General features: G+C 34.3%; 3 protein-coding genes and 1 long non-coding RNA gene across 17 annotated transcripts; 3 read left to right on the top strand and 1 right to left on the bottom strand.

Annotated features, from left to right (window-relative positions):
* The first annotated feature begins 1,776 nt into the window (after positions 1 to 1,776).
* LOC105952573 (tRNA ligase 1-like) lies at positions 1,777 to 11,979 on the top strand. Of its 13 annotated transcripts, none has more exons than XM_088813537.1 (27): positions 1,790 to 2,102; positions 2,375 to 2,425; positions 2,596 to 2,678; positions 3,199 to 3,238; positions 3,480 to 3,579; positions 3,826 to 3,904; positions 4,065 to 4,188; positions 4,368 to 4,474; positions 4,971 to 5,099; positions 5,808 to 5,866; positions 5,946 to 6,110; positions 6,497 to 6,657; positions 6,771 to 6,802; positions 7,426 to 7,580; positions 7,693 to 7,772; positions 7,936 to 8,001; positions 8,077 to 8,339; positions 8,622 to 8,729; positions 9,102 to 9,199; positions 9,507 to 9,567; positions 9,907 to 9,983; positions 10,069 to 10,140; positions 10,229 to 10,305; positions 10,452 to 10,511; positions 10,615 to 10,714; positions 11,217 to 11,375; positions 11,483 to 11,979. In XM_088813537.1, exons 5-27 carry the CDS (start codon positions 3,514 to 3,516, stop codon positions 11,873 to 11,875), a joined length of 2,691 nt encoding a protein of 896 aa, XP_088669663.1. In that variant the 5' UTR covers positions 1,790 to 2,102; positions 2,375 to 2,425; positions 2,596 to 2,678; positions 3,199 to 3,238; positions 3,480 to 3,513; the 3' UTR covers positions 11,876 to 11,979. The 13 variants fall into 13 exon arrangements, with proteins under 13 accessions (XP_088669657.1, XP_088669663.1, XP_088669659.1 ...); XM_088813533.1 differs by having other exon boundaries at positions 3,199 to 3,326; XM_088813534.1 differs by having other exon boundaries at positions 3,199 to 3,386.
* Positions 11,980 to 14,745: 2,766 nt separating this feature from the next.
* On the top strand, positions 14,746 to 16,103 carry LOC105952572 (large ribosomal subunit protein eL22y). Its single transcript, XM_012976135.2, has 2 exons — positions 14,746 to 15,006; positions 15,766 to 16,103. The coding sequence occupies exons 1-2, from the start codon at positions 14,759 to 14,761 to the stop codon at positions 15,908 to 15,910; spliced, it is 393 nt and encodes a 130-aa protein (XP_012831589.2). The 5' UTR covers positions 14,746 to 14,758; the 3' UTR covers positions 15,911 to 16,103.
* A 3,597-nt stretch (positions 16,104 to 19,700) lies between these two features.
* On the bottom strand, positions 19,701 to 21,222 carry LOC148765347 (uncharacterized). The gene is made up of 2 exons (XR_016029751.1): positions 20,930 to 21,222; positions 19,701 to 19,915 (listed from the first exon to the last, which is right to left on the bottom strand). It is a non-coding gene; the product is annotated as an uncharacterized LOC148765347 (long non-coding RNA).
* A 1,191-nt stretch (positions 21,223 to 22,413) lies between these two features.
* LOC105952571 (Dormancy/auxin associated family protein) lies at positions 22,414 to 24,109 on the top strand. Of its 2 annotated transcripts, none has more exons than XM_012976134.2 (3): positions 22,414 to 22,668; positions 22,857 to 23,027; positions 23,734 to 24,109. In XM_012976134.2, exons 1-3 carry the CDS (start codon positions 22,554 to 22,556, stop codon positions 23,838 to 23,840), a joined length of 393 nt encoding a protein of 130 aa, XP_012831588.2. In that variant the 5' UTR covers positions 22,414 to 22,553; the 3' UTR covers positions 23,841 to 24,109. The 2 variants fall into 2 exon arrangements, with proteins under 2 accessions (XP_012831588.2, XP_012831587.2); XM_012976133.2 differs by having other exon boundaries at positions 22,459 to 22,668; positions 22,857 to 23,032.
* The last annotated feature ends 2,690 nt before the right edge of the window (positions 24,110 to 26,799 follow it).

Genomic DNA, 26,799 nt, shown 5'->3' with positions numbered 1-26,799 from the left:
TTTAAATATCGGGAAATATCGCGAGATATCGTATCGTATCGCCATATCACGATACGATACGATATTTACGATATTATTCAAAAAAAAAAAAAAAAAAACCAAAAAGGAAAACAAAAAACCCACGAAATATTCTGAGATTTAGGGCAGAAAAACAAATTTCAAAACAACCCTTCAAATTCACAACCCTAATCCACCTTTCTCTCTTCAATTTCTTCAAAAATTATCACAACATGGCAACCCTAACTCAATTTCGATAGATTTTTGTTATTTTTTTGCGATTCAAGTGCGAATTTGACTGAGTTTTGCGCAATTTGAACGTGGTCGCGATTTACAGCACTTTTTCGTCCTTTTTGTGCTCAATTAGCCTTGGGTTTGTTCGATTTTGTGATGGGTTTGCTTAATTTGAGGTGGGTAAGTTGATTTGTGGTGATTGATTCAATTTCCAGCTTATTTGGGGTGTTTGTGCGATTTTCAGAATTGATTGGGCATCTTTGTGCGATTTTCAGCATTCTCTTAGGTTGTTTGTGCGATTTTCAGCTTTATTGGGGTGGTTTTGTGATTTTCAGCATTGTTGGGGTATTTCGTGCATTTTCAGCATATTTTGGGGTGGTTTGTGCAATTTTCAGCACTTATTCATAAAAAGTTGTGTTTTGTGGTTGTTTGACTTTTGAATGTTTGGCTTGTAATGGCTCGTAAAAGAGGAAGTACTGATATTGCTCGTAAAAGATTATGAGTGATATATTAGTCTTTTAGAAATTAGGGATTTGAATTTGAACTTTGTTGATGTTATTTTAAGAGCAACTATGATTTTTTGCCTATTTTATAATGCAATGTTGAAACTTGAAACTAGATTTGACTTTAAAATATTAAATTTTACGTTTTTATAGTATTTCTATTATGTAAATATATATATTTTATTATTTTTAATAGTTGGTTAAATATCATACGATACGATAACGATACGATACGATATACGAAGGAAAACGATACGCCGATATTTTCCGATTCGATAACCATGATATATATATAGATTGGCGATATCGACATATGCTATTTTTTTTATCTGTTTTGGTAATTTAGTAAATGAAATATTAGAATTAGTAATCTACATTAAGCGACTCTAGGATGATTTCCAAGGTTTTAAATTTTAATACATGAGGCGTAATTAGTGCGGAAAATATTGTTCAATAGTTAAAGTGTATTTAACCCTAATATAGTATAATACCATCCTACAAACAATATATATATATATATATATATATATATATATATATATATATGTCTTTTTCTTTTCTGTGTGTTTGTTTTCTCTGGTTGCAATTGTTGGATTGTATGTTCTAGTTTGGATAGGAATTAGTCTTTTTGTATTTGTTTCATTAATTTCTGGCTATTCCGTTTTGATGTAATCTTCTTTGGGGTTATGCCCTTGCACTTGCTGCGAAATTGCTTGCGATCTTTCTTTTGTCGATCAACATTATGCAAATGATGATAACTGATATCTATTGCTTATCATTTATTTGTATTAACCTATATCATCTTCTTTCCTTTACCTCTTCCCAGCACGCACGCAACAACAAGCTTCAATTTTTGGTTTTTTTTTTTATTATTTATTTTTATTTTTATAATATGCAAAACAAAAATTATGTTGGCCTCCTGACAGCTTGGATTTTCTATCATTTATTTTGGATGGAAATGATTTATAAATGTGATTGTGTTTAAATGCTTGCTATTCTTTATCTAGTCTCTGCCAGCTTGGGTTTTTTCTTTAATTATTCTGGTTTGATTGCAGTTCGTAAGCATCGGCTAGGTACGAATAAATTCTGAAGGAGGTGTCTTCGTACCTCAAGAAGATTGGATACAACCCAGACAAAATTCCATTTGTCCCCGTTTCTGGTTTCGAGGGAGATAACATGGTTGAGAGATCAACCAACTTCGACTGGTACAAGGGCCCAACCCATCTTGAGGCTCTTGACTCAATGTCTGAGCCAAACGCAGCTGATAAACTATTGGAGAATTTTACGGTGGACAGCTTTACATACTCAGTTGCACAAGTTAGAGCAACTTTTTATCCAAAATTTGAAAATGACAAGTCTGATCAAGAGGTAAGCTATCCCCATCCACGTTTTTTTTCCGACAAAAGTAATTCATAACATAATACTGTTAACCTTAGATTACTTTTCTCGTTAATGATTAAACACACTTAAAGATTCATTGTTTTTAAGGGAACTTTAGGATTTTAATTATTTATGTGGGCACAGTTATGTAGCGTATTACATTGACCCAACCAACTGTAATTGTTCAGTAGTCAGTTAATATTAGAACAGTTAATTTCTAAGATGTACTCGGTCAACCCTTTGGTATGACATTAACGCAGGTTAGGACAAGGATGGCAGAGATAGTTTCGAAAGGCTTAGCTACATTGGAGGTAGGCCATTGGCTTTTCGTTTCAAAGTTTCTATTACTATGTTGACTCCCGTCTTCTCATTCCCTCCATTTGCACTTCACTCAGTTAGTTGTTTATATCCTCTATCGTACTCAACTTTGTAGCCTCGCTCTTTTAAGCTATTGGTTTCTGTAACATCAATAAATCAATAGGTTTCGCTGAAGCATTCTGGATCACTTTTCATGTATGCTGGGCACGAGGGAGGAGCATATGCGAAGAATAGCTATGGGAATATGTAAGTCGATTGTTGATTGTCCTTCTCATGCGTCACTTCCATTTATCTGTTCGTTGAGTCTAACATTTGTATTATTTATTGATTTAATATAGCTGCTTGACACCGAGTTCAAAGTTAACAAGTTTTTATTATTGAGTTATGATGGAGTTACCCTTTGTCGTGTTTCTTTTGTAGCTTAGTATTTCCATTAGTGACGATAATCCGGTAATTGACTGACAAGTATTGAACCTGTTTTTAAGAAATTTTATTTACACGGAGTGTTACTGTTTTGGAATTGCAAGGCATGCATCAGTAGCTCTTCCTATTTAACTTTGTAATGAATGAATCTAAGTCTTTTCTATTAGGCATGAATCATCATCTTGGCTTGGTCTTTAATTGAGATTACTAATTGGAATCAATCATTCATGATTATGATGGTCGGCGGTTCTGCTAATGGCTGCTTCAAGTATTGCTTCTCGTATATTAGAATATAAGACTATGTCTAACCAAAACCACTTCCTTGCATTGAAGCAACTTTCAGGCTTAAGTAGTAGGCAGCTGCTATTGAGTACATGAAGAGGGTGGGTGCTGCAAACCTGAACTTCTGCATATCATAAAGAGGGCGGTTGCCTTAAACTATTTGCTCTAGTGGGAATGAACCTCTTTCAGGCATGCATATATCTGAACCACTACTTGCATACGGTCATTACTCACCAGAAATTAGAAAAAGTAGTTGTTTTCAGCTCCAATGGGTCTTTATCCTCTTAATTGCATTACTTCATTATGTTTTTCTGTTTTCTGAATTCCATGAATATACCACAGTTATACTGCCGTTGGCGTCTTTGTACTTGGGCGCATGTTTCGTGAAGCATGGGGTTCGCAGTGCAGCAAGAAGCAAGCCGAGTTCAATAAGTTCCTTGAGGTAAATCTAGACTGGGTAGTTATGGTTAAATCAAGTTAAGTTGATGAACGTTTGCATTTCTTCTGTTTGACTAACAGTGGTGACATTGAGATATTTAACTTGGTTGGAAGTTAGGAAGAGATATTTAATTTGCTTTATATATATATGAGCATGAACGAAGATTTCTAAAGCGCACGTGCATGCCTGCATATCCTTATTCTAGGGGGTTTTCATTGTTATTTGACATTACGATTTCGTTCTGTTCAGAGTAACCGCATGTGCATATCAATGGAACTGGTCACTGCTGTATTAGGAGACCATGGGCAACGTCCTCGTGAGGATTATGGTGAGTGGATTACGATATAAGCTTCTGAAACCGATGTCCTCTTTTGCTTTTTTGTTTGTGTATCTGCAGTTTCCTGAAACTAGTCATAAGAGCTTTTCATCTCAAATAATTTTCAAATTTGTTCCTGTTGCTGATTTTCCTCTTTTTCTATTTTTTGCAGTTGTCGTGACTGCAGTCACCGATTTGGGTTGTGGAAAACCTAAATTCTATTCGACTCCTGATGTAATAGTTTTTTGTAGGAAATGGCGGCTACCGACCAACCATGTCTGGTTATTCTCAACAAGGTGATTTTTTTTTTAATTTTTCATTTTAATAAATCTGTGAGCGCTATGACATGTTTAGATGGTAACATATCATTCCATATGCGTGTTTTACTTATGTGCTTGTAAGTTCTTTTGAATACTTGTATGCCTGTAAAACCTCAGGTTCAGCATAATGTATTAAAAAAGGGTCTCCATTTCAGGAAGTCTGTGATTTCATTTTTTGCTGCTTATGATGCACTCTGTGAGGAAGGCACCGCGACAACTGTATGTAAGGCTCTTGATGAAGTTGCAGATGTATCTATTCCTGGTAAGATTTATTTGAGGTTAAAAATGAAGCCTTTCCCAAATATATGTGGACATTTTGCATTGTAAGATCACTTGTAGTCCTTTATTGGTTCGAGTGAATTTCATGGGGTTTGATATGCTGAAGTGTGGCCCTGACTCCCTAATGTTTAGTTCTTTGGGTTCTTCCGTCTTCATAACTTTCTTTAATATCATTCAATTGAAATCCTCTACCCTGCGTATCTTCTGTTTTTATTCCCTAGTCCTTTCCGTTATTTATTATGGCGTTTGAATTTTCAGTTCGTATCTCCTTGTTATTTGCTTGCTCTGTTTTGTTTTACATTCTGAACTGCTTTATGTTTCATATGCACACTTATTAAAAGTAGTTTCTTGCAAAGGCTGACTATCCCCTCTCTCTCTCTCTCTCTCTCTCTCTCTCTCTCTCTCTCTCTCTCTCTCTCTCTCTCTCTCTCTCTCTCTCTCTCTCTCTCTCTCTCTCTCTCTCTCTCTCTCTTACGCAGGATCTAAAGATCACATAAAGGTGCAGGGTGAAATCTTGGAAGGTCTAGTTGCTCGTATAGTAAGCCGTGAGAGCTCAGAACATATGGAGCAGGTCTTGAGAGACTATCCCCTACCACCTTCGGAGGGAGGTAAGAATGTTTTGTTTAATTTAGTTTTGTTTTCTACCGCGAGTTTCTGCTATTACCTGTTGGTGTCGTAAAAGTTGGTTCACTGTCGAAGCATAATCCAAAGGGCCAAGAAATTAGCAAAAACTAATGCAGAATTTTGACTTGTTGTCTTATTGACTTCTATGCTTATTGTACTGCCGTAGGTGAGAGTCAATTTTTGTATTTCTTGGTACTAAGTCATTTGAAAGATAAGATACAAGTCAAATATGTAGGATTTACTTTTTGACCGAAGATTTACAACTATTCCCCTTACCCTTCTCTGCATTGAGTCACTTTGAGTTGAGGTCTCATTATAGTTTGGGCTATTCTGATCTATCGTTTTCGAGAATAATTATGAATGTCACGAGTCAACATGCGTTTGGAAACTATTGGTTCTTTTCTTTCGTATATTACTTCTAGAAAAAATTACTCTGGTTATGATGCAACTGTTTGTTTTAGGATTTCATAGTTCAATGGGAAATAATGGTCTCTTACGCATGTCTCTGACAGATAGCCTTTTCCTTTTGTGTCTTCCTTATATTCGGTTTCTGTGAATGAATAGTTCCTGGTGCTTCCAGTTGCCTTGTTATAGTGATATTTTTTTCACCGATCTACTTTCCAGACCTGATTGTGACTCACCATGGATTATGTCTTGATTCTGTTACTTTGTATTCACAAATTGTGTATCAGATTACCTGGGATCCAGCCTGCGGGATATATGGGCTGAAAATAGAAGCGACGAGAAGCAGGTGCTCTTATATTTCTTCCGTGAAGATACTGTAATTGGAATTGTTCATGTTCTTTATTTTGTTTGGTTGTGATTTACAGCAAATCAAGGCACTTCTTGAGAGTGTTGATACCTCTTTCTTACCAAATTATATGGATTGGTTTGGAAATGATGTCGCTGATGGTCATTCAAGAAATGCAGATAGATCTGTTGTGTCTAAGTTTCTGCAAGCGCTCCCTGCAGATTTTTGCACTACCAAATTACAGGTAGGCTGTGCTCTTGTTCACTGTTATTGTGTCGACTATGAGAGATGTGGAAGTTGAAAATTTTGGAAAAGGTGCATGGTATTTGCTTGTGCAAAGCTATGGATTGTTAAATTTTCACCTATTGATACGGGTAATAGGAAAATGCAGCAATTCTTGATCGGGTAGCTGATGGTTGTCCTTGATGGCTTTCAAACAAAACTATTGCATTCTACTTGGTAGACAAGATGATTAATACACACACACACACACACACACACACACACACACACACACACACACACACACACACACACACACACACACACACTTGTTTTGGTGTGCTCTAGTATCTTGATATGCATGTCTACTCTAGTAATGATATTATCGTGATTAACCTTTTGCTTCAGGAAATGGTTCGTCTAATGACGGAAAAGCGCTTCCCTGCTGCTTTTAAGTGTTACCATAATTTTCATAAGATCAACTCTGTGTCAAGCGACAGTCTTCATTTTAAGATGGTCATTCATGTACAAAGTGATTCAGCTTTTAGACGGTACCAGGAAGAGATGAGGTCTGCTTTTCAATATTATGTGCTTTGATCCATTCATATAAATCATATTCTGGTAACATGCATAAGATTTAACCATCCTTTGGATTTTCATTTGGGAATATGGTATATTGCAGGCACAATCCAGGACTATGGCCACTTTATCGAGGTATATAATTCATATTGTAATGCAAACAGTGTATCTCTGCATTGATGTGCTTATTGTTCTTGATAGTATGTATGTAGAGCAACTTATGAACTACACAACTTTTGTCAAATAAAACTGCCAAGTCAGGGCCTTGGCTTGATGCAGTGGTTTATAAGATATGGGACATGTCTGAAGAACCAAGGGGGTGCGGGGTGTGTGTGTTTGTTATACCTTCTCACGATTGACTGAAACCATAGTGATATTTGTTTTAAAACTGCAATGTGGATAATGTCAAAGTCCGTCTATATCTATGTGTGTAACCCTTTTGCACAAGTATTGGGGACTCAAACATTTTTTATATGAATGGGGAAGTAGGGGAGGGGTAGGCTTCGAACCCTAGACCTTCACCCTAGTAATCATGGCTAGGTACCAACTCGGGTTGGTTTTATATTGTTATATAATTATTAAAAATAATGCTAAAAAATTTCAAACGCGTTGCTTTAGAGCCTTTTATTTGTTGATTAGTGTAAAATTGAATCTGATTGGGGTGATCCTTGGCCCGACTGCCTGGGACTTATTTTGACTACGTCAGGAAGTTAGTTATGCTCGAATTCCTTCAGATGCAATCTTTCTTGCTTTCCCAGGGTTTTTTGTGGACGTGAACTTATTCAAGAATAACAAGGGGATAGCAGCAGAATCCTCCCAGGAAATTAATTATGGGAGTGACACAAATGCAAAAGATGGTTTGGCTAATGAAGATGCAAACCTGATGATCAAGTTGAAATTTCTCAAGTACAAGGTTTGTGATACTGTCTTGCATACATCCATTTCCGAGTTATTGAATAGAAACGTGATTGCTTTTCTTCATTTAGAAAGTGATGAATTTTGCTCCTAATTTTTTGAATATTCAGATCCGGACCTTTTTAATCCGGAATGGCTTGCCAGTTCTTTTTAAACAAGGTGAAGCTGCATACAAGGCCTACTACCTGAGGTTGGTTGGTTTTCCCTTAACGTATTTTATATCTGCAGTTTGACAGAAATTGTATTAATGAATATAGCAGCAGGTTTATATAAGTTGAAAGACCTGAAAATAGTGGCATTGTCACTACTTTGTGGCTCTTCTGCGGTATCCTGACTGTTATGTTGCCATTCAGGCAAATGAAGATATGGAATACTTCAGCTGCAAAACAAAGAGAGCTAAGCAGGATGCTGGATGACTGGTATTTCTGGAATTCTTTTTGCATTACTTTGAAGTTGTAATCCAGTATTTGCTTATCTTTTTTCCCTCTGTCAAGGGCTGTATACATTCGTGAAACATATGGACACGAACAGCTGTCTTCATTCTCGTACCTAAGCGAAGCTGAACCATTCCTAGAACAGTACGCAAAGCGCAGTCCAAAAACTCAGGCTTTGATAGGATCTGCTGGAAGTCTCATGAGAGATCTGGCCATCATTGAGGGAAGCAGAGGCGAAGAGAGAGATATAATACCTTCTAGTCCGACTCCGATGGTGAAGGAAGTCATTAGGAAGGACGAGGGGCTCATTGTCTTCTTTCCAGGTAAGTGTTGTGTTGGTTTCCTGCACACTTCCTGTATATTGTCGTAGTTTCAGTTTACTTATTTGATCTGCTGAGAATATTTCGATATTCAGCATGATATTCATTAAATGCTTTGAGAAAATTAGCTGGGTCAAATAGATTTGCATACGTGTTTTCACCGTAAATTGAGTTGATAAGGGGTCGTCATCTTTATGATATTTGCCATTTTTTGTTTTTGTTTTTGTTTTTCTTTTTTACCAAACTTATTTATTACCTGACCTGCTTCACTAATCGCCACTTTAGGAATACCTGGTTGTGCTAAGTCAGCACTTTGTGAAGAGATAATGAGTGCACCTGGAGTACTTGGTGATGATCGTCCAGTCCATCATTTGATGGGTGATCTTTTCCAAGGTAGTGACCTCAACATTCATTCTTTCTTTGCTGTAATTGTCCAATTTTGTGCATCTTTAGTTCACAATTTTAATCAGCAGCAACACCACTACACTAAGTCAACAAGAAAGTTCCGAAACGAGCATGCGCAACATGATATTTTCACCTTTCTTTGCTGTTCTTTTCGGTTCAAGCCATTCTCCTGAGGATCTTACTTTACCTTTCCCCCCTTAGCTTTGATTTCTTTTACTGAGTTGAGATTATTCTTTGAAGTTGTTTTTCCACCATGAAGGAATAAAGTCTGACAACTATGCCATTGCTTCATTCCCTAATTTCTCCCAAGCAAGGTTCTTTTTACTTGTATATTCAATTTACTTATTTGTAACATGACAGGAAAATATTGGGGGATGGTTGCTGAAGAGTGCTGCAAGGAACCTTATTCTGTTATCCTTGCAGACAAGAATGCTCCCAATAGAGGAGTTTGGAGACAGGTGATATGTTTATTCTTTTATTCTTAAGCTTTAATAAAAACTGCATAATTCGTCTAATTTTTTTTTTTTTCTTAATCTTATGGAAGAGTTGTCAGTATCTTGTCCACCCAAAAATTGTTAATAACAGTAGCATATCATGTAATAAGCGTGAAAGACAGTCTAGGGTTTGATACCGGCATGTAAGATGCAACTGTGATGCATGGCAAATTAATTGGCCTTTTACACGCAGTATTATTCCGTTCAAATTCCTCAATCTCAATAAGTTATTGGTGGTGGCCTAATTTGTCTGTTATGGAAATCTCTGCAGATTGAGGACATGTGTCGTCGCACCAAGGCATCTGCAATTCCAGTTGTACCTGATTCAGAAGGTCAGTAGATTGTTATGACCTTTTTAGAGAGTAGAGCATTTTAAGTGAGACATTAATCATTATATTGTTGATTTCATGATACTGTTTGCTATTTGCATCACGTTTTTACTCTGAAGAAATTACATACCTTGCTCTACTTTTTCATCATCTATTTTCATGCTCTTGTTAAGTATCATCTTTGTATTATCTTGAGGAATACGTATTGACTACCTATAATTAAGCCGTGTGCATATCCAACGTTTGTTGTAAATATTCCATTTTCATTGAACGTTACGTCATGGTTGCTCAGTGTTTTCGTATGTTGTTTATCGGTCTACTTCCTCCTTTGCAAATATGCAGGGACTGAATCAAATCCGTTCTCACTCGATGCTCTAGCTGTTTTCATGTTCCGAGTGCTTCATCGTGCTAATCACCCAGTAATAATCAATTTAGCTACCCCTATCTTTTGCTATTCCCCCCCTGGCTTTATTCTCAATTAATTTTTTCCTTTGTATTTTCAAGAGAAATCTTGACAAGTCATCTCCACATGCTGGTTACGTGTTGTTAAAGTTCTACGATCTATATCACGGCAAGGTACTATTTCTTTTTTGAAGTTGCAAGTCATATGATTGTGTCTCTTGAATTTTTTTTCTCACGATGCCCGTTTCCTACAAATCTCCAGAATCGCAACGAGTTTGAGGCTGAGCTAATAGAGCGTTTTGGTTCACTCGTGAAGATGCCCTTATTGGAACCCAACAGGTCTGTGAAGTATTCATATGATGGATACACACACTAATTTACCTAATGTCACCTCTCGACTATTCACATGTATTTTATGTATATATATTATTATCTTTTGTCTTTTCTGAGACTTACAGCTCTTTCCGCGCTTTTTGCATGTGAAGAGCTCCTCTGCCTGAATGTATAAGGTCTACTTTGCAGAAAGGATTGGATCTGTATGGAAGGTACTCACTGCCCCATTATACGACTCCTTGTGCATCAAGTGCGGGATTGTCAATTTTTTTGTAGTTGATTTAGCTTCACTCTGCTTCTATACCTTTCATGTAGATTGAAACCCACCCGAGACGCATATTCCGAGTGGCCTGAATGGGAGACTCAATTGCGCGAGACTCTGCTTCAAAATGTCGAATATCTGAATTCTATTCAGGTCAGTTTTGCGGCTGTTGATAAATAATTAGGTGAATTTCGTTGTCTTTCAGTACCATTACTTTGTTGTTGGGACTAAACTTCAAGCCGCCTTAGCACCATGTTGCAGAAAATATAACTTCCCTTTTTTACGGCCATTGGCCAAAAACCATATGGTCGGGGTCTAATTGCAGGGATCGCTCTCGATTTTAACTGGAGAATTACTGCAAATATTAGTTCATTAAATAGCAGTTCCATATATCCCTATTGAAGTTTGCCCGTTCTTTCTTCGTAAATTACATGACTCGATTAGATAAGAATATTTACGCAAAACGCTGCCGCTCAAATGTACTGTCCGACTTATTTGTAATGTCAAATCCACTATCAGCATTGCCAATGACAAAGTCGGTTATCCAGTTTTATGTCCTTAATATTAATTTCTTGTCTTATTCCACATCAGAAAAAAAGATTTACTTTTTGCCCCATCAGCTAGTAGTGTTAATCTCTGCACTCTGTATTTCCAGGTCCCGTTTGAATCTTCTGTCGAAAGCGTTCTCAAACAACTTAAAGCAATTGCTAAGGGAGAATACACAACACCTAGTGCTGAAAAACGGAGCTTTGGGACCGTTGCCTATGCTGCTGTAAATTTGCCGGTTTCAGCATTCCTAGATCTCCTTGATAACGTAAGTCAATTTCAATATATTTTAATTCACAAGTGTTTTCCTTTCTAATTAAATATCTAGCTTTAGGTTAAATCCACGTTTTCTTTTTATTATCATGGATGAGACAGTTAGGTGGGCAGGATCCTAAAGTCGAAGGTTTCCTCAAGGACAAGGATATACGAAGCAGTCTTACGAAAGCCCATTTGACGCTTGCTCATAAGAGAAGTCACGGCGTAACCGCTGTAGCCAATTACGGACCGTATGTCAACCAAAATGTACCAATCAGTATGCATGCACTTTTATTCTCGGAAAAATCGGCAGCACTCGAAGCTGAACCTGGTGTGGTTGATGGGGAGAAGTTATGTTCGAAAAATGAATGGCCACATGTGACATTATGGACTGCTGAGGGAGTTTCGGCCAAAGAAGCAAATGTGTTGCCTCGTTTACTTGCCCAAGGGATGGCTACGCGGGTCGAGATCAACCCACCTATCACAATAATCGGTGTTCTAGAGTTCTTTTGAATTTTGTTTTGGTAGGGTTAGCTTTCTGATTGTTGATTTCAATTTTGTTTCTTGTTCATGTTGAAGTTATATACAGTTATATCATTAAGGATTTTATTGAAGTTTGGATTACTATGCAATGCACGTCATATTTATGATTTATGTCAATAAATCAAATCTAGATGTAATTGGAGAAGTTAAATATTTGTAGATGCTCCATAAATAAATAAATATTAAGGTATGTATTCATGTATTTTTTTAGCTTAAAAGTTGATTTTGAAATAATTTATTTTTTAAACCCGCGATAGATTTTCGACACGTACAACTCTGAATCTTTATCAATTTTCGAAATCAACTTGTTGAAAATTGTATTAAAAAACAAAAAAAAATAAAAATAAATTCAGCACATACATATCGAAATTTCTCAAAATTTCAACATGTGTCGAAATTGACAAAAAAATTGACTTGTATGTCTCGAAAACTGTAGGCGAATTTAAAAAAAAACAAACAAACTAAAAGATCAACTTTGAAACTTAAAAAAGACATGAATACATATTTTAATGGGTAAGTTACGTCCGTTGTTCGCGTCCCACTTCGACCAAACATATTTTATCAATGAATCAAAATTCATGCGATCAGACCATCGCTTTATTGCAACAATCCCTTGAAACTTCAACACAAATGTCACATTGGAATCCATGAAACTACACAAACAATAACATGGTAATTATTAAAAAAAATCATGTTATTAACAAGGGAAAATAAAAGACATATTACCACGGTTGTGAAGATAAATTATAAATCTGACATGTACGGTAATAATAATTAAAACAGATATGTAACTTTGAAATTTGGCATTGTATCAAAACCACTCTGTAATTTGAAATGATCGATCGACTAGTTGCTAACAACCACATAACAATGAGGGAGAAAAAACATGTGCATTCATATTAACATTACTTCGAACAGTGATAAAACCATGACCATTATGCACTTACACAGTTTGCGTCACAACACGAACACCACTTTGTAATTTCTTGAGACCAACTTCCTGCTCGTGCAATCAGATTGGTAGTCATGTGGAAAAAATACCGATTAAGTTGAAACAATTCTCTATAATTAAGGGACGACAATTGTGGGATTATATGAGGAGGTGTTATTACGATATAATTGGAAAAAATATTACAAATTTTTTTTTATTTTCAATCCTAAAACGTATGTTACTTTTAAGTTAGGGGGTATAATTGTGATAATTTTAGTTTTATTAATAAATGCTGAAATGAATTTATCTCAAAAAGTTGTGAAAAACTGGACTCATTGTAATTACACTTGTGTGATGTGGAGTTTTGACAAATAATCCCTATTTATATTTGTATTTAAAATTTGATAATTCATTTAATGCTTAGAGCAACTCCAATGGAGTTATTAAATGGGTTATCAAAATCATTAACTACCATTTTGATAATTCAAATTAGAAATTTTCCACTCCAATGGAGTTATCAAATGGGTTTGTATTTTGATATTTTAATTTTTGGGATGTCGGAAGAAATAATGCCAATTAGAAGTTACACAACTTAACCACCTAAAACTATTTGATATCTATGGTTGGAGCAAATAAATTTAATTAGGTATCAAACTAAATTATCAAATATCAAATAAATATTTGATATTTGTGGGTTGGAGTTGCTCTTACAGTTAGAGTAAATAAGTATCAAAATAATAAAACGAGCAACAAATTAATATTTGATGACCCATGTTAATGATTTGGCATTGTAAGAGCAACTCCAACCGGGTTATTAAATGGGTTATCAAATCCCTTAACCTCCATTTGACTCTCCAATTTTAATAACTCTCTCCTCCAATGGGGTTATTAAAATAGGGTTCTATTTTGATAACTCATCATTCGGGGAGTAAAAATACATCCCAAATAAATAGTTATCAAATATTCTCCTAAGAAATAGGAGCGTGAAAAAAGAAAAACCTCAAAATAATTGAGTTTTCTTTTCTTTACGTAAAAATCACAACAGACTAAAATTAAATTTTCTACATCTTCAACAAATTTCCACTAGAAAAAAAAATCTCAACAAAATAAAATTAAATTTTCTACGTTTTCAACATATTTTTTTTCTTTCTCTAGAGCTTCAACAAAGTTCCACGGAAAAAAATAATCTCTATTTATATATAATTTTTTTTTCTATTGGAAAGGTAAAAACTTGATTAATATTGATTTTGAAGATAGTTTACTAGAAAAATCGGTTTGTATGGTTATTTAAAATAGATTGAAAAATAAATAAATATATAAATAATCATAAATTTGTTTGATAATTATTTTTTGATATGGTTGGAGTTCACTAGTTGTATAGAGATATCAAAGTATAATCCTGATTATCAAATGAGTATTTGATAACCTCATTTGATAACAATGGGTTGGAGTTGCTCTAAGAGCAACTCCAATGGAGTTATTAAATGGGTTATCAAAACAATTAAGTACCATTTTGATAATTCAAGTTAGAAATTTTCCACTCCAATGGGGTTCTATTTTGATATTTTAATTTTTGAGATGTAAAAATACATCCGAAAGAAATAATGTCAATTGTAAGTTACACAACTTAACCACCTAAATAGCCAATTAGAAAATGACATGCGTTAATTAAAATATATAATCACATTATTGAAGAGCAACGGCCCAATTAAAAAAAAATTGGGCCCAAATTGAAGAGCAGCAGCAGCCAATACTCAATTAAAAAAAAACCCTAATCGCTAACCTCTACATTTCATTTCCCATCCCGTCCGCCGCCTGCTCTCTTCACCCTCCACACAGGTCAGCTCACTTTCGATTGTTGATTACTATTTTTTTCTGCATTAAATTATATTTAGTGGTGGAAAAAAAGTATTATTGCAGAGATGAGTAAAGGAGGAGTTGTGAGTGGTGGGGCCCAGAAAGGATGGAAGAAGAAGAATATGTCGGCGTACGTGATTGACTGCGCCAAGCCGGTCGAGGATAAGATCATGGACATCGCCTCACTGGAAAAATTCCTCCAGGAGCGAATCAAGGTCTCCGGAAAAGCCGGAGCGCTTGGTGACATTGTTATCGTCACCCGCGACAAGACCAAGATTACCGTCACCGCCAATGATACCACCTTCTCCAAGCGGTAACTTAATTTCTTCTTCCTCCATATTCTTTTATTCCCCCTTTTTTTTTGGATAAAGTTTCATTCATTTCTCTGTATGTAATCAATGTTTTTCGTTTTCTGATACGTCGCCGTATCGTTTCCTGGTTAAATTGAAATTATATTTTGTGAATTTGCATATAAAGTCCCTGAATTTATTGCTTATTAACAAAAACAAAGAGTTTGATAATTTTCCGATAGTTTTGGGCCCTCTCGATTTTTTTTCCATGTTACTTGTCACTTTAGGTTGTTGCTCACAGATTATGAAAATCAATAAAATGCATGGATTATAGCAATAAAAAAACATAGAAAATCAGTAAAATACATTGTTACTAATTATCTTTCAATTAATTGAGTAGGATGAATGGGAAAATTGGAAAAAGTGCTATATGCTTCATTGGATTTCTAAAATTACAAAGAATTTGAAATATTTTTTTTATGAATAGCTATTGGGATATTGTTTTGATTTTCATTCTAAAAGGAGTGAAATTTGAAGATTTCGTAAGTCATTCCGGAAAACATTATAATTATAACCAACTCTTTATGCCACTTTATGCGGAGGCTATTCGTCTTAGAAGAAGAAAGCTATGACTTGTATTTAGAAAATAAAAATTAAACTACCCGATCGATCATCATAATTGCATACCTTTTATTCACGCAGGGGAGTTTGGTTCAACTAATTTAGTCTCGTATTATGTACCCTTAACTAATTTACATCATATCTTCGACTATCTTATTCAGGTACTTGAAGTACTTGACGAAGAAATATCTGAAGAAGAATAACGTGCGTGATTGGCTAAGGGTGATAGCATCGAACAAGGACCGAAATATCTATGAGTTGAGGTACTTCAACATTGCCGAGAATGAGGCCGAGGACGAGGATTGATCGATTGGTTATATTCTCTCTTAGCGGTTGATTATGTTTTTGAATAGTTTTGCCTTTTTAGTACATGTCTTCGAATTTTGTTACTCAGAACAAAGGTGTTGCAGTTTTTTGAATATTGAGGGTGGAGTTGATCCACCGGAAGGCGCTGACTGACTTTTAAGTGTATCCTTCTAAAGTAAGGATTATTGTCGTTGTTTTTAGGCTTTGGTTACGTTGAACCGTAACATGATGACGAGTTTCAAAAGTATTTATCTATCCCAAACATCAAATTAAGTTCAACTATTTAATTAATCATGACTTATCTTGGCAACCAAACGGGGCCCTAATGTATTATCTATCCCATTAGAGTTTTTAATTATGTTTCAGAGGTGACTGTGATTACCGATACCGCAGGAACCTTAAGGTTATTTTAGCGTACCTCAGGGGTGTAGGTGTAATTTACCCCAAATAAATTAGACCCACCCCTTCGCACTTTTTGTATCCTAGACTAAATACCCTTAACATGGTATTCAAACCAACCATTAACCACTATTTATACACCAAAAATTAGAAAATTTTAAATTCAATGGGGTTATCAAATTAGGGTTCTATTTTGATAATTCAACTTTTGGAATGTAAAAATACTTGAGTTATCAAAAGTGTAACTATCTAAATATCCAGTCAAAAGTGGACATGTGACAATTACAAATAAAATCACCCATAAACTTACAATTGATAATTAATTTGATAATCATGATTGGAGTAGATGAATTCTAATCAATATTAAAATATTATCTCAAATATCAAATAAACACGTGTACAATTATCATTCATCAGAGCTCTTCTCCAAAGTATATGTCTCACAATAAGCGCTGCAGTACATCTCATATCCGATACTGGACAATTTGTCCCATACCTTATCATTTCATTAGGGCCAAAAATATGATATTTTTTTGACAACTTTTTTTTTTGATATTGTTCAATTATTATTAAAGTTTGATTATTAATGATAAATGGGACTTAGTAGTAACATGAAGACAAATATCCAAAATGTAAAGATAAGTGGGTCTTTTGATGATGATAGAGATGGATAATGGACGTCAATTTAGTGGAAACATCCATTATGCAATCTGAATTGTGGGAGTTTTCCGTGCTTCGGACGCGCTATGGCGGCTGGACTGTTCCATGCTTCGATTTGTACTATTCGTTGTCAGGTGTATTAATTGACTATCATATAAGGCATAGTCGACTACTAAAATCGTTGTTAAATAATGAAATTGACTACTAAAAGTAACAAAAACACCCCGAAAACCATAAAATGAAACCCAACATAAAATCGATTAAAAGAATGAATAAAAAAAAACGTATTGATTAACCTTAATCGAATACTCTACATAGGGTTGTTTAACAAAAACAACCCTAGTAACGTATTCGATTAAGGGGTCAGCCTGCGCGAATTTTCTTCGTTTGCGCCTTCCTTCCCCCGATCTGTCCAGAAAATCCTAGATCTGCCTCCTCCCGCCGTCGCAATACCACACCATCCTATAATCCTCCGCCTCTACCTCCGGTGGCGGTAATGTTGGTATCGTCCTCCCGCTGGTGTCTCTATGAGTGAAGAGAATGGAAAAGAGAATGCATAATGTTGGGAATTAGGACCAGGATGTGTCTGGGCTTTATAAGGGTGATATTGAAAATATAAAAATAATATTTTTGTAAATTATGAGCTAAATGAGTTTTCTATAATTATTTTTTGAAGAGGATTTTCCTTTCATATATTTTCTAAACGGGGTCTTAATAATTTTCTCATATAACAACTAGTAGAATTAGTATTTGATACTAGTGGAAATTTGAAAATTTGGTAAAAGTCTCAAATTACACAGTTGTATTGCTATTAGAACATTTATTTATTTGTTTATTTTACTTTGCTAGGATATTTCAGTATTTTATGTTAGGATATATATAGCACACAGGTGCACGTATTGAATAAATAATAAGAGCTAATTTGATATACTCCCTTATTTTGAAAATATATAGAATTAACTATCAAGGATATTAGTACTACATAATTTGATATCCCCTGACTTTTTATTTTCATTTGACATACCTATTGGGCCACTTTAAGCCCCTAAATTACCTTACATAATTAGGTTTTAACCCTAGTCAACCGACGTTCAACTTTCACTCTCTTCCACTTCTAGATCCGATTGTTCGTCCAAATATGTTATGGGCTGACGATGGTGCTTCTTGGAGTCATATTCTCTCCGGTAGTTGGAATTTGGTGGCTTAACCAGCGTTGGATTCCTCTCGTTAGATCTTTCTTTTGATGGTGATTCCGTACGGCTTGAAGCTCTCGATCTGTTTCAGCAGTAGTTTTACAGTTCACACTTATTTCAATGACGACGGGTCTTCTCGGAGCCATATCTCTCCGGTGGCCAGAATTTGATGGTTTAACTACCATGAGATTCCTCTCGCCGAGCTCTTTCTTATGATGGTAATTTTCTTATGTTTTGGAGCTTTGAATATTTTCTTGTTTTTGTTTTACAGGGCACATATATTTCGACGACAATGATTCTTCTTGGAGAGGTAACTTGTTTTCTGGCGGTCGGCATTTGACGGGTTACCCATCATTAGATTCATCATGCCGGTCTCTATCTTTTGGAGTTAATTTTTTATTTTATTTTAATAGTCAGATTTGTTTATGTAATTTTTTTTTATTCGTAATTTTTTGCTAACTTGCTCTATAATTTAAATTAAATAACAAAATATTATGTGTAATGTTACTTGGATTGTCTCGCTAAATAACAAAATAAAATATTTTTTTGGGTTTGATTTTGCAATTGCAGCTTAATGAAAGTCATTGATTGACCTTCTCGTTTGAATGTGCCAAAAATCTGGTTGAAGTTGTAGACGAGTTTGGGAAATTTAACATATGTTTCTAGTTATAGTTGAGAGCACACTACACATTATTATAGTTATGTATGTATAGTAACGGGTCACCCATACAAACATAAATTCCTAATTACGTTCGGACAATATTCAATTTATATTAAAGGTAAAAACATTGCAAAGAATTGAACTTAATGTGTACACACATAAGTATTTCAGCCATAACGTTTTTATACAAATTGGAATGCCTATGAAAATATCTCAAATTTTTATGTTTTATAATTGGGCCCATTTGATATACACCCCTCATGTGGAACTTATATAGGCCTAGGTCCACCCCTAAAATTCTTTCTTTGATATAACCCCTGGAGAGGTAAAAGTACTATTGGGCCCTTATGTTCTATTTCCACCCAACTGCATTCAGCATTTTCGCCCCTACATTCAGCATAATGATGAACTGCATTTAGCATTTTAGGCATGCATTTATCATTTTTATAAATTATTTTAATAAAAATATAAATTCATATTTTATTATTATTTTTTATATATATCGTATTTTGTATTTTTTTAATTTTTTAATTTTTTTTAATTTTTAATTTTTTTTAAGTTTTTTAATTTTTTTAATTTTTTAATTTTTTTAATTTTTTTAAATTTTTAAATTTTTTTATTTTTTTTAATTTTTTTAATTTTTTTAATTTTTTAATTTTTAATATTTTAATTTTTTTAATTTTTTTTGGATAAATTTACTGTACTGAATTGACTATATATGACTACAATATACCACAGTCATGTATAGTTATATGTAATCATGTACTGTCTTTTTACCCCAAAATTAATCTACACCAACAACAAAATTCAAAATTTAATTTTGATATTATAAATCAACTAACCCAAAAAAATTGAAAAAAAAACAATCACATGCATATAATCTTTAAAGCATGAACACACATTACTATACATTAAAAAACACATAACATACATATAAATATATGTTACTACATGTGACTATAGTTATATACAATTATCTATAGTTATATAAGTGGCATAAGTCCGGAGTACTGTAGCATGAATCCAACTTCACAAAGGCACTTCATCGAATTTTATTCTCTGCATGTCATAAAATTATAATAAAAGCAAAACCTGCGACAAAAAAATACGAGTTAAATAGCAAAATGGAACATGCGAGTTAGGTTACATGAAAATTACAAAAAAAATTTGATTTTTTTTGTTGATAAATTTACTGAACTAAAATCGACTACAATTGACTATAGTATACTACAAGTCCTATATATAGTCATGTATAGTAACAAGTAGTCATGACTATACATGACTACATGTGACTGACTATATGTGACTGTATATGACTAAATATAACTGTATATTCACCTGACTCAAATCACCCATGTAAGTAACCATTACTGGTTAAATTTCTATTACAGACAAACAAAGCTCTCACATATTAGGTATTTCAAATCATCTTCAAATAAATACAAAAACAAATTACATATATATGATTTATAATAAAAAATCAAATTACATGAAAAATACAAAAAAAAAATATGATTTTTTTGTTGATAAATTTACTGAACTAAAATCGACTACAAATAACTATATTATAATACAAGTCCTATATATAGTCATGTATACATGTAGTCATGACTATACATGACTACATGTGACTAACTATACATGACTGTATATGACTAAATATAATTGTATATTCATCTGACTCAAATCGCTCATGTAAGTAACCACTACTGGTTAAATTTCCATTACAGACAAACAAAACTCTCACACTTTAGGCATTGCGAATCATCTTCAAATAAATTATAATATGATTTACAATAAAAAATCAAATTAATCCAAAGAAAAATATTTTAATATTAATTGTTCACAGATCTTAAAAAATATAGTATATCAGTGTTTTTTTATATATAAATGCAGTAAATATATACAAATCGAACACCACCAATTCCAGATCTGACTACACATCGTCGGATCACAATTTAAAATTTTTGAATTTAGTTGATTTTCATAAAAAAAAAAAAGGTGAAATAGTTAAGAGACATCAGATCTTAAAAAATAAATTAAAAATGGATGGATATTCATAAATTAAAAAAATAACTTAAAAAAGTGAAGTGAATGGGTTAGTACCGAGTTCAAGGCGGTGGGAGGAGCAACGACGTCGGTACAAGGCCGTGGCGGAGCAGCGACGCAAGGCGGCGGCGGAGCAGCGACGGCGGCAGCGCAAGGAGGTGAGGGGAGCGACGGCGGCGGCGGCGCAAGGAGGTGGGGCAGCAGCGGCGACGACGGCGGAGAGCTTTGGGTAGAGAGAGAGTTAGAGAGAAAGAGATGAAGAGAGAGAAATAAAGAAAGAGAAGAGAGAGAGAGAGTTAGAGAGAAAAAGAAAGAGAGAGAGTGGGGAAGTGGGGAGGGGACGGCTGATGGAAGTTGTTTGGGGGGGAAAGAAAAAAAAGTTAGGGTTTAGAGTTTTAAATTGTAATTGAAAGGGCAAAATGGGTATTTCGATTTGTCTAGGGGGGTCTATCAAATTAAGATTAGAATTTGGGTTTTTGACTAGGAAAGAAAAATTCATAGGACATATCCCTATATATTTTCAAAACTAGGGGGTTATCCCATATTTCCCCTTTATAATTTCCGATATTCGATTTGGATAATGGTTAAAAGTCTTATTCAGTTAATCTTATTATCTTAGACCATAATATATATAATTGGTAAAAACAAAAAAAAAAAAATACGAAATCTATTTTTATTATGATTTTCCCGTCTTAATTTTGTTTGAAATGATTTAAGTTGTATCAATTTTTGTAATTTTGTAATTTTTGAAATTTATTTCATATTACACCTAAAAATCAATATGATTTAAAAAAAAATTAAAAATATCTTATAGGCACAATGAGTATAACAATCATATTGTTCAGAAAAGGAGAAAAAAAGAAAAGGGTAAATTACAAACACCCCCTGAGGTATGGTCAAATTACAAAAACATCCCTTTTGTTTGGATAATTACAACCACCCCCTCAACTCCTCAAATTTAGTGGAATCTTCGAGATTATATGGAAAATTATCACTTTTGTACCCGTTTTATCTCATTCGAACTCTACATTATGAAACAAGATGATCATAATATGTGTTTTTTAGCTTATATATATCAGTTTGTGGTGCATTGAAAACTGTATTTTTATACAAAACGAGTACGAACTAGAGCACATTCCACGAAATCTAGATGATTATGTTGAATTTGGCACCATAAGGGTGGAAGTGTAAGAAAAAATCATAGTTGAGGGGTGTAGATATAATTATCCAAATAATAGGGGTGTTTTTGTAATTTGACCATACCTCAAGAGTGTTTGTAATTTACCCAAAAGAAAAAGAAAATGATGCAATCACAAATAATAACTATGATGAATTCACAGATGATGGGCGTTAGTTAGCAACTCACGTGACAAAGGTGTCTCGATCGTTGGATTACGGTCACGTGGCATTTCCTAGATATGTGTTACATCTGATTTCGATCTTATCTAGTATTGGCCACGCGCTTATTGGTCCATTGTCCACGTCACATAACGTCCGTCAGATCTGATCGGACGGCCTCCGTTCTATCTCAATCCATAAAGATGCTCGATCCTTAACGCCCAATCCCGTCCATAAATATCTTCACTTCACACATTTTCGATTTGTCACTAAAACTCAGTACTCAAGAGTGAAGCACACAATAGCCGAGCGTGAGAGGTAGTTGCTAAATTGAGCCAAAACTATGGGGTTACTTGACCAGCTCTGGGACGATACCCTCGCCGGACCCCCGCCGGACACCGGCCTCGGTAAACTCAGAAAATACGGCACTTTTAGCTTCCGATCCAACTCCGGCAAGGGTACGTACCCCCCGCCGCCGGCGTTTAGTCATACAATTTTAATTAAGCTTTCGATGATTAATTGGGCGATTTCATTATGAAAGAAAATTGTTTGAATGGAATTCTAATAATCAATTAGATTTATTATTACATACGTCAGAAATCATTATAAAAAAGATTGAATGTATTTTCGTGGTATGATTGTGCAGAAACGGAAGCTGTGGATAATCGAAGATCGTTTGGAGAAGAGGCGGCGGCGGAGGATGCAGTGAGAGTGACGAGAAGCATTATGATCGTAAAGCCGCCGCCGCAGCTGAATCTGAAGGACTCCCCGCCGGATTCACCCGCCGGATCCACTCCTCCGGTGTCACCCTTCGCCGGTAAGGTTTGGTAATCAAAATCCCAATTCTATTTTGTGTAAAAAGATCCATTCCATATTAGGGCGTCTAGAAGAATCTTTGGGATCTGGGAGAGGGCAATTTAGTCATTTCGTAACTTAGAGTGAGATTTGGAGGGTAGTTTGGTCATAATACTCGAATGCGGTTGAATTTTCAACGGGATATTCAGAGCACTACTGATTGGTAGGGTCTCTATTTAATTAGAGAATGACATCTGTGGAAGTGGAATAATTAATTATTGGTAGGGCAATAATGAATAATTATTTAAGCTGTTTGACTTGCAACCCCGCGCATATATATATATGTTTGTATGTATGTATGTATCATTTATATTATTTTCCCAAAACATCGATCTTTTAGATTATGAGGTTCTTAGTTAGAAATGTGGAACATGCTTATTTATAGCAATCAATAAATATTTTGATCTAAATATTGCATTTCGACTGTTATTTCTATGCTACATCCGGTGAAGATTACACCAGGTGTTTTTATCTGTTGATCTACACACACTACTGTGGGTATGTGTGTGTATGAATAGTAAAGATTTACTCGGTGTATTTCGTCCAGTCTAACATAGAATAAACCGCATTTCGACACTATTGGAATTTATTTAATTAGTAACATGCATATAAATATGGTTAACTAATGTGGAAACTGGTTAAACTATATATACAATAATGGTATATAGGTGGAGGAAGAGAAGCATTCAGGTTTCGTCGGAGGTCGGCGTCATTTGCGTACGAGAGAGCAAATGGAGTGGGACCCAGGAGCCCTCCTCCTCCTTACGACATGTGAGATTTCATGAACGCACGCATATGCATGCAGCTTCGCATTTTCTACGTCAACGGAGTACCGTATCGTATGAATGTTTCAGATGCAAAGAGTTTGGTAGCTGCAGCTATATATAGGATCTGTAAATATATGTTGTTGCTTATGTAGAGTGTTTTTCTTCTAACGAGTTTTGTTTCGAAAACTGCGTGCTAAGAGTCTGTACTAAAAAGAAGAAGAGTTGTGCTCTACCCGCTGTAATAATATTAAGGTTTTCTCACATTTTAACGTTCTCAGTATGCTCTCTCTCTCTCTCTCTCTCTCTCTCTCTCTCTCTCATCAGAATATATAAACTGTTGAAAATCTGCATGGACCTGAGGAAATATTATATTACAATCCCAAAAGTTTCTCTCTACATTAAATATGATTAGACTGCTAAAATAAAACAATTAAAATAAGAAAAGAAAAAAGAATATATATATAGTTTTAGTATATTCAAATTCGAGTACCCTTATTAAAAAAATAGGTAAAATACACTTTACCCCCTTGGATTATACCCTTGTAACACTTACCTTCTCTATTTAATGGGCAACATATTTAGTCCTTAACGGTGTTAGTAGTAAAATAAATTTAATATATTTTTATTATTTTTTAATAAACGACACCTTATTTTTATTTTAAAATAATACATGTACTATGAATAAATCAAATAAATAATATTTAAGATAGTATTTTTTTTTAAATCTTGGATTGAAAATTATTTACACGTTAAATATTTAAATTGAAAAAAAAAATATTTAGATAGTATACATTCCTTCGTATATTGGATGAAATTATTTAATTCATCAAACATATACATTAAAATCTAATTATTTATTTGTAACATCAAATTTCGTACAGTTTATCCTAAATGAAGAGGCCAAGTTAAATGAAATTCAGTGCAATAGAACATTAAATACAATAAAACATTACTATATACTGTTAAAACAATATTGATGCAAAATTACAAGTTTTAATATAAATATCTAATGAGTAAATATGCTAATCCAATATTTGAAAAAATTATACATGCTAAATATTTATTTACTATATGTATCCTCGCTGCACAATGTTTTTTAATAATAATAATGTGTCATTTTGTAGGAATTATTAATAAAACATATCGAATTTGATGATAACATTATAAAAAAGAATTCTACTAACACCGTTAGTAATAAAATAGGTTAACCGTTAAGTTCAGAGGGTAAGTGTATTTTTCATAGTACGAGGGATAAGTGTTATATAGGGAGGGGTAAGTGTTATATAGAGTATAGTACAAGGGGGTAAAGTGTATTTTACCCTTAAAAAATGGTTTGTCAAATAGAGGCTCCCATTTTCAGTTGTTCTTTAAATCTCACCTAGGGCCTCCGAATTCTCAGGAACGGAATATATATATATATATATATATATATATATATATATATATATATATATATATATATATATATATATATATATATATATATATATATATATATATATATATATATATATATATATATATATATATATATATATATATATATATATATAAAACTAAACAAATATTGCATTACATTTCAAATTACTCTTCTAATATTCTTTCAATATATATGATTTGACTGCTAAAGTATCTTTTATCTCCTACCAAAATATAAATATTTCATTTTCTAAAAAATTTCCCCAAAAAGTCAAAATAAAGGGTTCAAACGTATCAAAATAATTCGTCAAGTTATTTTTCATTTTGTCGGTAAAACAAGGTGTAAAGAGTTTTGACACTTATCCAATGGAACAAGTCTTAGAATTAATTGCCCGCATGGGTGTAGCTCAACTGGTTCCGGAGGTGGTAAGTTGGTGCAAGGTCCTAGGATCGAATCCTGGCAGCCGCAGTGTGGGAATTTCAACTCCAATGAGATTGGTTCCTTGTGGGCACCAGGTCCGGGTCCGCTACCTTAACGGGCCGTTGAGTTACCATGATTTACATTCCTCCATCAATCCTTGTCGGGCCAAGGGATGGGGGCCCTGGGGGCGAGGGATTTCGCCTTTTGGTGCAAGTCTTAGAATTAATTCGCATATACTCGAACAAATCCCAAGACCATCAAGCATCAATCGAAAAGAACAAGAACGAACAAGCGGAAGCGTACCTGAATCCATAGAACCTTTAAAGTCGAAAGAGAGTCAGTCTTCCAAAGAATACACAGTTCCTCTTGTTTTCTCTTCTAGTCGATGGATTAGCACTAGAGAAGGAATGATGTGTTTTTTTGGGGACCACGACCCTTTATATAGGATTACAATTAGGGTTCAACCCCATCAATAAAATCTAATTGTACTTTATTTGTCTCTACACATTGGGCCCACAACATTAGTCCAATACCCATTAATCTAACACAAATAACTTTAATTAATCACTTTTAATTAGATTATCTGATAGATAGCCATACCCATTTAATTACATATGTGAGCCCATATAATTGTTGAAATAATTCTAACAATCTCCCACTTGGGCCACATATTTTAACTTCTTTATAAATGTGTACACCTTATGACGTCAAAATATTGCTCACATAATAGGGTATTCTTTAACAATCTCGTCCATTGACCATACTGATATGGGATTAAAGAAGCTTTCGCCACATTGAGCGTGGCTAAACCCAACAGTAGTCACACATACCCATATAATCAAATGACATAGATAAAGTTATGGTGTGTAGCATGAAAATTACATATAATGTGATCGTAACATGCCTATTTTCAACTGGTCCCAACTTAAACTTAATTGAGATCAACTTTAACTTAAATATACAAAGTGTAATAAACTGAATACTTTATCTCTGCAGAAAATGTTCAAATACGAAAGTATTATCCAAAAGTAACTAAAGCACAAAAAATGTATAAAAATACAAACTCCCACTAAATCATGATATCCTTAAATGGTATAACACCCATACGAGCAGTATGCCCATGAAAG

This window comes from Erythranthe guttata, chromosome 14 (assembly GCF_056151865.1).
Source record: "Erythranthe guttata isolate IM_541 chromosome 14, IM_541, whole genome shotgun sequence".
NCBI classification, from domain to species: Eukaryota; Viridiplantae; Streptophyta; class Magnoliopsida; order Lamiales; family Phrymaceae; genus Erythranthe; species Erythranthe guttata.
The sequence above is the reverse complement of the archived record's forward strand: the minus strand, read 5'-3'. Positions and strand labels throughout refer to the sequence as shown.

What these genes read in the sequence shown, in the direction of transcription:
- LOC105952573 (XM_088813531.1), top strand. Translation starts at nt 1,911, where the DNA reads ATGGTTGAGAGATCAACCAACTTCGACTGGTACAAGGGCCCAACCCAT. An exon ending in ATAGAAGCGACGAGAAGCAG is followed by an intron (nt 5,867 to 5,945) that starts GTGCTCTTATAT and finishes TGTGATTTACAG; the next exon opens with CAAATCAAGGCACTTCTTGA. An exon ending in ACGATCTATATCACGGCAAG is followed by an intron (nt 10,141 to 10,228) that starts GTACTATTTCTT and finishes ACAAATCTCCAG; the next exon opens with AATCGCAACGAGTTTGAGGC.
- LOC105952572 (XM_012976135.2), top strand. Translation starts at nt 14,759, where the DNA reads ATGAGTAAAGGAGGAGTTGTGAGTGGTGGGGCCCAGAAAGGATGGAAG. An exon ending in GATACCACCTTCTCCAAGCG is followed by an intron (nt 15,007 to 15,765) that starts GTAACTTAATTT and finishes TATCTTATTCAG; the next exon opens with GTACTTGAAGTACTTGACGA.
- LOC105952571 (XM_012976133.2), top strand. Translation starts at nt 22,554, where the DNA reads ATGGGGTTACTTGACCAGCTCTGGGACGATACCCTCGCCGGACCCCCG. An exon ending in CCGATCCAACTCCGGCAAGG is followed by an intron (nt 22,669 to 22,856) that starts GTACGTACCCCC and finishes ATGATTGTGCAG; the next exon opens with AAACGGAAGCTGTGGATAAT. An exon ending in TGTCACCCTTCGCCGGTAAG is followed by an intron (nt 23,033 to 23,733) that starts GTTTGGTAATCA and finishes AATGGTATATAG; the next exon opens with GTGGAGGAAGAGAAGCATTC.